This window comes from Sorex araneus, chromosome 5, assembly GCF_027595985.1.
Source record: "Sorex araneus isolate mSorAra2 chromosome 5, mSorAra2.pri, whole genome shotgun sequence".
In the NCBI taxonomy this organism is placed as follows: domain Eukaryota; kingdom Metazoa; phylum Chordata; class Mammalia; order Eulipotyphla; family Soricidae; genus Sorex; species Sorex araneus.
In genome coordinates this window covers 75,164,100-75,176,768 of record NC_073306.1, presented here as the reverse complement: position 1 = coordinate 75,176,768, position 12,669 = coordinate 75,164,100, and the positions used below count along the sequence as shown (strand labels likewise).

Here is a 12,669-nt window from a genome sequence, read left to right as displayed (position 1 = left end):
AGTTTATATAGCAAATTACATAGGGTGGTAACACAAGGTGGGCTGAACATTAACAAATCAACAAAGAAGGGTAAGACCATTTCTCGAGGAGATTAACAAAATCTCATCTAAGGAGATTACTAGGAGATTCGATTCGCTCAAGGTTGGGGTCCAAACAAGGGTGTGTCAGGGTGTGAGCTAGTAATCTGCTTAAACAGTTATAGTAAATTTACTTCCAATATTTCTAGCAATGTCATTCTGTATGAGCACAATAAGATGTATCAAACTTAAAGTTTGGTTCTTTCTGAGGACATCTCACTATATTTTTCAGACCACAGTCCTCAGGTCAGGTTAGTCTTCCTAACCCCAGCAGGGTCCTAGTCTCATCGTTATTTTTGGATCATGACAGCATTTGTCTATGATATACTCTCAACTTATAGTTGAGTGTTGTGGTGCTTTGGCCTGGCCCATTTCGATGCCAGGGTAGCTCACAGCTTGCCCTGGGTCCATTCCATCCCTCGTCGGGACCCTGCTTTGGGGTACTAGGAACTAAGGGCAACTGAGTTGAGAAAGCAGATGCCCGGGAGTAAATATTATTGGAGTCAATCGGCTCCCAAGTTACAAAGCATAACATTAACTGTCTTCCTGTGTCCATACAGAAAGGACATTGCTTTAAGGTAAACTAAGTTCCCTGCAGCAAGGCTTAAAAGGACAAACCCCATGTTATCCTACAGTCACAGAAATCCAAACACACTTTGACTAAATTGTTATTTGACATGCAGCTCTTACTTCATAAATAACATAAAAAATGTAATCCCCCTCTTCTGTAATTTTTTTCCTCCTAAATATTACTTCAAGGATTCTCTTTGAGCCAGCCACATTTTGCCAGATATTGGAATCCTGCACCTACAGAACAGGCATATAGTCTACTTAATAAAGCAGCATGGACTTCATAATACAACCCCACCCACCACCCCATTAAAAGTAAAAAATCTAGCTAATATATGATCTCTTATTTACCATCAATTCTTTGGGTAAGAGTGACATTTAGAAAGAATCTCTGTGAGGGAAACGTGTTAACACAAATTCTACATATAAATTATGTATTATTAAATGAGAAATACATCTTTCTCATTCGATTCTCAAATTTGGCTAGTTGATAACTTGACTTGAAGGAGCTCTCAAAATACAATGATGCCGGATATGTCTCAAGAATTCTTAATTTAATGGAATTGGAGGAACAGCTGATAAAGATTTCTTGTCATTTCAAGTGCAGCTGATACTGAGAATCACAGCTCTAAACTCATAATTATTTTAATATTAAGTTAAGAAACCATATCTCTTTAGTAGTTTGCAAAAGCCCATAAAAGTTTGGATATTTTGGGGCAGTTCTAGCAATTTTTACCTAATGAGAAAATGGACTTTTTTTAAAAAAAAATTGAACATACCGTGAGCATTACAAAATTGTTCATGATTGCATTTCAGTTCATACAATGTTCCAACACCCATCCCTTCACCAATGTAATTTTCCAGCACCAGTGTCCCCAGTTTCCCTCCCACCCCATCAAGCCACCTCCCACCCCAGCCTGCCTCTGTGACAGGCACCTCTCTTCTCTCTCTTTCTCTCTCTCATTTTAGGCATTATAGTTTGCATACAGATACTGTGCCTCTTGGAGAGCCTGGCAAGCTACTGAGAGTATCCCGCCTGCATGGCAGAGCCTGACAAGTTCCTCAGGCATATTCGATATGCCAAAAACAGTAACAATAACAGGTCTCGTTCCCCTGACCCTGAAAGAGCCTCCAACCATAGGGAAAGATGAGTAAGGAGAGGCTGCTAAAATCTCAGGGCTGAGACAAATAGAGATGTTACTGGCGCCCACTTGAGTAAATTGAGGAACAAAGGGATGACAATGATACAGTGATACAGATGCTGAAAGGTTATCATCTACATCCCTTTACCTGCTTTGAAACACTCAGTTCTTGTCCAGAGTGATTATTTCCAACTAATATTGCCATAATGGATCCTCCTCTATCTTAACGGATATCCATTCCCCCACACCACTGACCAACCATTAACCAGTCCTCCTTGGCCTGTTTTCCCTGGCCTTGAATATTAGTTTCATATTTTTAATATCCCACAAATAAATGGAGTCATTCTATATCTGTCCCTTTCCTTCTGACTCAGTTCACTCATCATGATACTCTCCAAGTTTCTCCATTTATAGGCAAAGTTCATGACCTCATTTTTCCTAACAGCTGTGTAGTATTCCATTGTGCAGATGTACCACAGTTTCTTTTTTCATACATCTGTTCTTGGGCACTCAGATTGCTTCCAGATTCTGGCTATTGTGAATAATACTGCTTGAATGTAGAAGTGCAGATGGTGTTTCTGCTGTGTTTTTGGATCACCAGGGTACATTCCCAGTGAATGGTATTGCTGGGTGAAATGGGAGCTCAATTTCTAAGTTTATTTTTTTGCTTTTTGGGTCACACCCGGTGATGCACAGGGGTCACTTCTGGCTCTGCACTCAGGAATTACCCCTGGCGGTGCTCAGGGGACCATATGGGATGCTGAGAATTGAACCCGGGCCGGCTGCGTGCAAGGCAAACGCCCTACCCGCTGTGCTATCACTCCAGCCCTCAATTTCTAGTTTTTTTGAGGAATATCCATAAAGGTTATTGATGAGAAAGGTTTTATTATATTTTGAGGAAAATGGTACATTACTGCATTTAAATTTTATAAAGGAAATGGGATTCCAAAAGGGTTTAAGCAAGAATTTGTGGCCAAGTAGAAGTTTCATCCAGATAGTCCTTACATAAGTAAGCTGAAGGCGGCATATTTATCTTTCTATCTATCTCCAGTTTAGATTTCCTATTATGCTAAACCTGGGCCTCCCACAGGCAAAGCATGCATTCGTGCCAGCCCGCCCTTTGAGTTCTCTTTCCTGATCCTATCTCTTATTTTAAATATAGTAAAACATTTTGATTCAGTTACTATTATGAACTGAAAATGTGCCAACTTGAAGCTGGGGAGATAGTACAGGAGGTAAGACACTTGCTGTTCCACAGAGTTGACTTGGGTTCAATCCTGGAAATGTATTATGCTCCTGGGGGCCCTGCCAGACCCAATCCCAGAGCAGCATGGAGTCAGAATATGTCCTGAGCACTGCCAGGTGTGGTCCAAAAACAAAACAAGAACTGCCCATTTGACAGATATATCGAATGAAATAAAGGAGTAGCAAGTCAAAACACAGATTATTTACAAACAGTATTTGTTATAAACTAGGATAGATGATGAAGTCCTTGAGAACATGGAATGGGTCTCACTTATCTCTGTAAACTTCTAGAAGGTAGTCTATAAATACTGGTAGAGATAAAGAGTTTAATATTTCAGATTTATATTGATCAATTTCAAGGTCCACAGATGTAATAGTAGAAAAACTGTAAAAAATATTGAAACCATTTCATATGCTTAATAATCCAAAGCACAAACTTTGCTTATGGATACTATGTCCTTTTCAACTATACATATTTTATCCTACCATTCTTTGGAAGAGTACCAAGGCAGATAAAACAATTTAGAAGGCTGAGATCAGAGTGGTCTGACCCATTTACAATGCTTTGATTTTTGTTCATAGTTTGATTTTTAAAACAGGGAACATGATTAATTTCTAACTTAAAAATGCTTAGAAAGTGACAAAAAAAAGTGGCATTTATTTTTAAAACTTAAGAAGCATTGTTGGATACAAAGGAGGATACAAATAATGGTTGATTCCTAAGGATACACAATCTTATTACAGATGTTAAAAGTCAGAGTAGCAAAATTTTCCAAGTGGTTTTACGTTAGTTCATTAGAAGAAAAATACCAGGGGATCATACAGAACTGAAAAATAATACAGAGCTTCACATCAAGCACCTGTGGTCTGTGGTCTGAGATGGACTTGAAGCTATGTCTTCACTCAATGAAAGACTATGCAGACGGGCTTGCAAGATAGTACAGCAGGAAAGGTGCTTGCCTTGTCCACGGCTGACCTGGGTTTCATCTCTGACACCCCATACAGCCCGCCTAAGCATTGCCAAAGAGATCCCTGAGCACTGCTAAGTGTGGACTAAAACCGAAAGAGGGGGAAGTGGTAGAAGGAGGGAGGGAGGGAGAGAGAAGAGGAGGGAGGTAGAGGGAGAAAGATTATGAAAGAATGGGTTCATTTAACTGTATAAACAAGACTAGAGGTTAGGAAAACAAGAGATTAGAAAGTACAATTTGCAAATTAAAAAAAATGATTTGGAGCGGTATGCTTATAAATGAGATGAAGACATGTTGAGTCCTCAACAAAGAGACTCAGACTGAAATAACATGAGTTGCTTAGAAAATAATAAAACCAAGGTCAGAGTAATAGTACAGCAGGGTAGGGTGTTTACCTTGTACACAGACAACCTGGGTTCGATTTCTGGCATACCATACAGTTGTCCCTGCCCAACCTCTCCCCAGTTCCTCAAGCACTGCCAGGAGTAATTCTGAGTGCAGAACCAGGAGTAACCCCTAAGCACCACCAGGTGTGGCCCCAAAGAGCAAAACAGTAATAAGAAAAAAACAGAACAATTTGTAAAGGAAAAATAACTGGATGCTTTTATATTTGATTGTATATAGAGTTAAAAACTCACACATACACTTTGTTGACTACTAAGAAATTACAGCTATTCAAGAAATTGAACATTACCATTCTATTTAAAGTACCAAAACACACACACACACACACACACACACACACACACACACACACACACACTCACTCACTCTTATTTTTTCGGAGGGGGGAGGACCACACACAGCAGTGGTCAAGTGCTACTCCTCACTCTGCACTCAGGAATTACTCCTGGCAGGATCAGTGGACCATAAAGTGTGCCTGGGATGAACTGGGCTTGGCCATGTGCAAGGCAAGCACCCGACTTGCTGTACTATCACTCTGGCATCAGAATGTCTTAGAATTTAATTGAAAAACTTGGAACATGTTGAATTTTTTTAACTGAGCTATTTTAAAGCAAATTTTAAAAAGTAAAAAATAAAATTTCCAGCAGTTGAATAACCAGATAATGGCTTAGTCCTTAAGGTTATAATTTAATCTGATTGTAAATTATTATTTAGAAATGTGAAAGCTGAATTCCATTCCTAATGACTGGCATAGCTCTTACGCTATTCTTAGCATGAAACTTGGCACTCTGACACCATACTGATGTCAACTCAATCCAGAATAGGAACTCAAGCTATTTACTACTGAAATAAAAAGTGTTGAATACTGTCACAGCATTTCAAATTTCACATTACACTCTGAAGCCATCTCTTTTCTTTACACACATTAAAAAATATTGTGGGAAAAGTAAAATAAATAGTATTATGAAATCACATGAATGCATAACCAAATTTCAACTATCGACATTCTGTCAATGTTGGTTCCAGCTAACTTCCCAAACCTTATTTTTTTAAATATTAAAAAAAAACCAGAAACCGGTATATGCAGAAATATTTTAGAATGTATGTTTAACAGATAAAAACTTATACCAAAGGACATTAAAGTAAACTGTTTTTCTGTTTTAACTCAATGATTCAAAACAAAATTTTGAGTGTCAGTAATCTTTAAATCATCTTTCTCTCATATCTGCAGGGTTAATTTAATAAAAGCATTGTTGGATAAATTCTGATCCTGCCCTGCTAACAACTTACCTAAGTTACACTCCCCTCCCCCACTTTTTGTTTTTGCCTCTTCTGTGGTCATCCCCAGTTCCCTAACTGGCCTTCCTAACATCCAGGCTTCAGAGTCTCTACCTGATTGATTTCTCTGCTTGAAATGTCTTTCCTCCCTAAATCGACAAATCTGTCATTTACTTGAGGTCTCTTTGAATTTAACCCTATTAAAAATGCTTATACTATCAGATCTATACAATATAAAGGCAGCAGCCATCTCTGCCATTATCTATCCCCTACTGCCTTTTCTCCATCACTATCTGATGTACTTTTCTTTTGCTAGGTTGTAAACTCAGGAAAAGGTGATGTTTTGTTGCTTTTTTATTTACTACGGTATCACCAGATTCCAAAAAATAGTACCAACAGACAGCAGACAGGGAGCAGTATAAGTATTTAAGACCCCAAATAATTTGATAATCATTTGGGTAACTTGATAGCTAATAGATTAGGACAGAATTTTAAAACATTTTCTCAAGAATGTGAAATAAATGAGGCTCTAGATTTGATCTGACATGCTCTCCCAACGAAGAGGGGGAAAAAATAGTACGAAACAGTAAGTTATTTAAATTTGGGAAGAATATTTAAGAGCTTTTTAAAAAAGTGATGCTGGGGCCAAAGTGATAGGCAGGGAGTTTGCCTCTCACACGGCCAACCTGGGCTCAATCTCTGCCCTCCCGGGGCATCACTAGGAGTAATTCCTGACTGCTGAGCCAGGAGTAACCCCTGAGCATTGCCAGGTGTCACCCAAAAAGGAAAAAAAAAAAAAGTGAAGCCTATTAAAGACATTTAATTCAAATTTTAGAATGTGTTCTATGTAAGTAGGATAGGTTATGTACTTGAAGACATCTATGTCAAGTGTGTCATTTTATTGTGTCAAATCTGCATTCAGCATCTCGAAATCAAACTAAACAATACCAAAGACTGTTTCCAGGCAACATGAAGACCCACAGTCAAAAATAATCAACTCTCTAATCCTTACACATTATTAAGTGTACCTTGCCTTTATTAGATCTAGGCTAATTTTTTTTTTTTCCCTTTTTGGGTCACACCTGGCACTGCACAAGGGTTACCTCCTGGCTTTACACTCAGGAATTACTCCTGGCGAGGCTCAGGGGACCATATGGGATGCTGGGAATCGAACCTACTATAGCAATCGCTATGCTATTGCTCCAGCCCAGATCTACGCTAATTTAAACTAAGAAATCAAGCTATAAATTTCAGGGTCTTCATTACATGTGCATGTGTTAATGAAACAGTGTTTCAGCAGAAGATGGGGAGGCAAGCTATCTTTCCATTCAGTAGAAAATTTGCAGAACTTGGAAATGAAGACCTAGAAGGGATTTCCTGGCTCTTCTGCATATGCTTACGTGTTGCTACAATACTCAGGTCATACCAGATGCACCTTTTAAGTCTCTTCTGAGTGTAGCCGTCTATTATCCTAGACCTGCAATACTCATCTATTATTCTTGACCTGCAATACCCACCCTAGGGGAGAAGCGGCCTGCAGTGTGGGTCAGAGAGCAGTGTACTAGCTGTGTACTAGCCATGCAAGTTCAGCAGGTCACGGAAGCTCTCGCAAGCAGCGTCCTCCTATGTACAAGAAGCTGGCAGGCCGGACAAAGTTGCACCAAAGGGTTGGCGAGAACCGGCCCAATGCCTCGCAAAGCCCAGCGGACTGCGCGCTGTTTTTGCCCCCGCAGCTATTACCTTGTTTTAGTGTGACCATTCTTTCGACGTGACAACCTGGGGCCAACGCGAGGCCCATACAACTGGAGTTACTGGAGACCACCAGGAAAAGCAACGAGCACCAGCAACCGCCGGTGGCCTCCGAGTCGCGGGGCACGGGCGCCTTCCAAACCCATCACTGCTTTTTAAAATCCCGACAAAAGCGTTGCTGAGGTCACCGCGCTTCAACACCCTAAGACGCATCATCCCCTGGGCTGCGGCGCTGCTGCAATCAATTCACGTCGGGCCGGCGCAGATTCCAGCGAGTCAGCACGGCGCGGGCGTGGACGGAGAGTGTGTCCCCGGCCCCCCACACCCCGCACCGACGCGGGCTGACTTTTCCAGGGCGTCTGCAACACACGCCCCCCCCCCCCCCCAGCCCCGGCGCGACTCGGCAGCACGGTTCGCCCCGGGGCTCCGCGGGGTGTTACCGAGTGGACAAACGTGGAGGAGGTGTCTGTGTGTGTGTGTTGGGGGGACGGTCCCCTTGCCCCCGTTCCTCCAACTCCCTAATTCTGGTTTCCCGACATCTCCGCGGCTCGGTTCGGACGCCGAGCGCCGCCGCCTGCCCCTCGCTCCCGGGGACAGTCGGGCCCGGGGGACACCGGCCCCGCCGGAGCGCGACGGCAGCGGCGGGGCAGGAAAAGGAAACTTCCCTTCCGGACAGGGCGCGGGGCGAGGGAGACGCGGGGATGAGAGGGCGGAGGCTCGGCGGCCCGGGAGGGGAGCGGCGGGGCGGGGGGCGGACCCGCCCCACGGGAGGGAGGTCACCGCAACCCCGGCGGCCCGGGGCCCAGCCACCCGTGTCCGGGATGGAAGCCCCGGGCCCCGGGCCGCCTCGCCGTGCCCGCGGCGCGACGGTTGGGGCTGCAAAAACGGCTGCTCCGGGGCCCCAGGCCGCGCCCATCGCCGGCGCCGCGGCCCGCAGCAAGCAGGCCCTGCCGGGAGGTCGGCGACGCCGCGGGGCGCCGTGGGGGCCGCGGTCGCTCCGCCGACGGGGGGGGTGCAGAGGGGGGGGGTGCCGGGCTGGCGGGGGTGGGAGGCGCCCCCGCTGCCCGGGCGCGCCGCGGTCCCCTCCCTACCTGCACGGCGCGACTCAGGAAGGTGCCGGCGTCGGCCGCCAGTTTCTTCACGTTGAAGTCCATGATGTTCATCCTGGGCGGCAGCCGCCGGGCGGAGCCGCCGGCTGACCTCGCGGGGAGGCGGAGGCACGGCGGCCGGGGCTGGGGCGCCGGGCGACAGCCGCGGGGGCGGACGTGGTGGGTGCCGGGAGGCGGCGCCCGGGCCGCCGGCGCAGCTGTCGTTTCCGTGAGGGAGGAGTGAGAGCGGGGAGGGGTGGGGCGAGGCGAGGGCGGGCCGCGAGCCCGGGGCGGCGGCGGCGGCGCACGGCCGGCTGGCTGCGGAGAGGGGGCCGGGGAGGCGGACGCTGACGGCGGGCGGGGGGCGGAGGTCGGGGAAGCCACGCACGGATGCGCCGCGGCGCCGCGGGGCCGAGCTCCGGAGGGAGCGCGGGAGGGGGCGGAGCGCGTCGGTCGCGCAGGGCGGGAGCGGCGCCCCCTGCAGGAACGCGGCGGAGCGGCACGCGTCCTCGGACAGCGTGTCGCGGGCGCCAGAGGCCGCTGTGCGTTTGCAGTGACGCCCCCACGCCCGCAAAAAAAAAAAAAAAAAAAAAAAAAAAATTAAAAAGATCAATCCGAGTCTTTTTTGTTTTTGTTGTTTTCCGGGAGAAAACTACGGGCATGATTAGCCTCGCAGGAACAAGAGTGTGAAGTTAGCTCCCGCTTCCGGCCATCCCTGCGCGGCCGGCCCGCGGCTAGCCCAGGCTCAGTCACTGTCGGACCCGAATCCACTGTGCTGAATCAGGTGTCGGTCCACCGCGTTGAAAGCCCTGGCTACTGCATGGCCTTGCAGTTGTCGTTAGGGATGTGGCCCTTGCTTTCCTGGAGCCTATAACTGAGTTGGTAAGACAGACAGTAAGTGGTTAAAAGTTTGATGAAATGCCAGGGAGGCATCCCCAGGGCTCGTCGATGTTCCCTTCCAGGTTTTTCCTAGTAACCTGAATTCTGTAAAAAGTGCCATGGGGAGGGGACTTGGTGACAGAGCGCACGCTACATCTGTGTGAGGACTGGGGCTTATTCTCCAACATTGCACCCCATACATGATGGGGGTGGGTGGAAAACACTTCCTTGACATACCTCAAATTCCCCCCAAAGCATGAAGGGTTTTGTTGTTGTTGTTTGTTTGTTTTTGTGTCACACCAGCAATGCTCAGGGGTTACTCCTGGCTCTTCACTCAGGAATTATTCCTGGTGGCACTTGGGGAACCATATGGGATGCCAGGGATTAAACTTGGGATGGCTGCATGCGAGGCAAATGCCCTACCCGCTGTACTATCACTCCGCCTGTTTTTTTTTCTTTCTTTCACTTTAAGTCTTTATAAAAGCAATATGTGAGGTAGCATGATATGTGTCAGGCAGTTTTTTTCTTTCCTTTTTCTTTTTTTTTTTTTTGAGCCACACCCAGGTCATATAGCTCGACTTTACTCCTGGGTTTATGCTCAGAGATCACTTTTTTTTTTTTTGAATCTCCATGTGGAAAGTTACAAAGCTTTCAGGCTTAAGTCTCAGTTGTACAATGATAGAACACCATCCCTTCGCCAGTGCACATATTCCACCACCAAGAACCCCAGTATACCTCCCATCCCACACCCCCACCTCCGCCTGTGTAGCTGATAATTTTCACTTTACTTTCTCTTTACTTTGATTGCATTCAATATTTCAACAAAAAACTCACTATTATTATTTGGAGTCCCCCCCCCCCCCATCAGACCTGCTGAAAAGGAAGCATTTGATAATTTGTTTTCCATTGCTGAGAATGAAGAGATATGAGGTCGCGGCCACGCAGTTTTGGATTTCTATATTTTAGTAACTAAGTCCAGGGAAATTTCTGCCAGAAATTGCATCATTGCAAGCTCGTACCTCTGTTTAGTGGTCCTTATAAGATGGCGGTCACCACGCCCCCCCACCCCCCAAGAAAAAGCTGAGAGAGAAAAACCTTTTCCCTCCTGGGGCGGCATGGGGCCATGGCTTAGTTCACAGTCTAGAGACATTTCTGCAAGAAGCTGCTGGTGCCGAAAGTAGATAGGTGGCCTCCGGGATCATGGCCATTCAGCAACTGGAGAGGTCGCGCACTCTGCTCAGGGGTCACTCTTGGCGGACTCCGGGAACCTTATACAATACTGATGATGGAACCCAGGTCGTCCTGTGTGCAAGGCAGGAGCTCTACCTGCTGCACTATCGTTCCAATGCCCCAAGTAGTTTTTTATTTCCTAGTGGCTGGCATGGTCTTCCATACTTGGTGTCTAGGCTAATGACATCAAAAGTGAGGATAAATGTACTTCATGCAAAATGATCCAGTGGAGTGCAAAAATAAATATTGGAAGTTCTGTAGTGTGTATCTTGAGCTAGTAAATACAAAAGAACTTTTGCTTCATTATTATTTAAAAACACCATTAGTTGGTACCTGATATTAATAGCTGCATGCCACAACCAGTAAGAATAGGTGCTAGCCTAAGGGGAGAGTGGGAAAGTTACTAGTGGAGAGAATTGAGATTAATACTTTCTTAGTTTTTTGTTTTTGAGCTACATCCAGCAGTGCTTGGCTACTTCCAACTCTTTTTTTTGGGAGCCCTTTGAATTATCTTTATGACCCAAACTTAGTACTTTCTTTTATTTCCTTTAGCGATAGCACAGCGGGTAGGGCGTTTGTCTTGCACGTGGCCAATCCAGATTTGATTCCTCCATCCCTCTCAGAGCCCGGCAAGCTACCTAGAGTAACCCACCTGCACGGCGGAGCCTGGCAAGCTAAGCTACCCGTGGCTTATTTGATATGCCAATAACAGTAACAGAGTCTCACAATGGAGACATTACTGGTTCCCGCGCAAGCAAATTGATGAACAGGATGACAGTGCTACAGTGCATTTCCTTCAGCATATGTTTACACAATACAGTGTGCCCGGTTAAGTGGATTTCTCTATCTTACTTTTCTTCAAATAAACCCTACAAAATGGGCATATAGCCTAAAGAGTTTTCCTCAAAGAAAAAAATTAAAATATAACACAGTATAATAAATATATAACAATAAAATATCAGTAAACAAGAAACTCTAAAGCTGATATTTTGACTTGTGGAATTTAGTAGGAACTTTTTGTTTGGTTGGTTTGGTTGCAGTACCAGGGTTAGAACCCCCAAAGGTCTGATGAAAGCAAGGAAGTGCTTTGCCACTGAGCCACATCTCTAACCCAGGAAGATTCTTATAAGAATCTTCTAAAGATTCTTCTAAGTGTACTAAAAATGAGTAAAACATGGTTCCAGACTTTAAGGAAGTCAGTGGGAAAACAGATGTGGAAAGTAAAAATGTTAGAACTGTAAGTACAAAAGTTTATATAGATATGGTAGGGCTTAAAGTCTTATCTTAGAGTACCAGATGGGTTTAAGCACCTTCCTTGTGTAAGTCAAAGCTTAATTTTTTTCCATTTATAACCCTTTTCACTGGAGGAATATAACATGAGATTGTGCTGCCAAAAACTTAGTTTATAATGAATTTTTGATCGTTTCACATTCAGAAACCTTCCATTGCTGCCAACATTTTTGCAACCCTTATATCCAATTACATAATCCCATATGGGGTCACCACCCACAGTAGTTTCAGAAACCAAGGATCCGACCTGCTCCCTTAACACTCAGTTTCATGTTGAATGCTCTCTGTTCTGGTGTGTTGCGCCCTTTTAAAATTTCTGCTGCCTGAGTATAAATTACAAGTACAAATAAAATATAAATTACAAAGTATGTAAGCATCTATAATATGTGTATATTTGCTTTACTCAACACTACCTGGTATTTGCAGAGGAAGGGTTAATATGTTTTATAGTCCATTGTTTATCCTCTTTACATCTGCAGACCTGGAAACTCTCTGGGTGACTAGGGGAGGCCCCGATGGCTCTCCCTCTCGCTGCCCAGGTTCGGGTGGTCTCAGGCCGCTTTCCCAGCCAGGGTGGCCTGTGCCATGGGGCAGATGGAGGAGGAAACGAGAGCCAAGCTGGTTGATTGATCAGGTGCCGTTTATTCTGTTCTCCCCACTTGCCTGTTCCAGTCTCTCTGAGCTCCCATTCTAGTCTCACACTGCCCCTCATTCCTGTCTCCTTCTGTCTCTTCCCCTCATCTCTCC

The 12,669-nt window shown here is 45.3% G+C and overlaps 1 protein-coding gene across 4 annotated transcripts in view; it reads right to left on the bottom strand.

The window, feature by feature from the left end:
- Positions 1 to 8,784, bottom strand: part of SH3GLB1 (SH3 domain containing GRB2 like, endophilin B1) — a 42,436-nt gene extending 33,652 nt beyond the window's left edge. Inside the window, exon 1 of one of the 4 annotated variants that reach the window (XM_055139655.1) lies at positions 8,527 to 8,784. In XM_055139655.1, the coding sequence (XP_054995630.1) occupies positions 8,527 to 8,598 (72 nt within the window). In that variant the 5' untranslated portion in view covers positions 8,599 to 8,784. Of the gene's footprint in view, positions 1 to 7,875; positions 8,018 to 8,526 lie in introns of those variants that run through there. The other 3 variants (XM_055139656.1, XM_055139657.1, XM_055139658.1) reach the window with 3 other exon arrangements.
- Between the last annotated feature and the right edge of the window lie 3,885 nt (positions 8,785 to 12,669).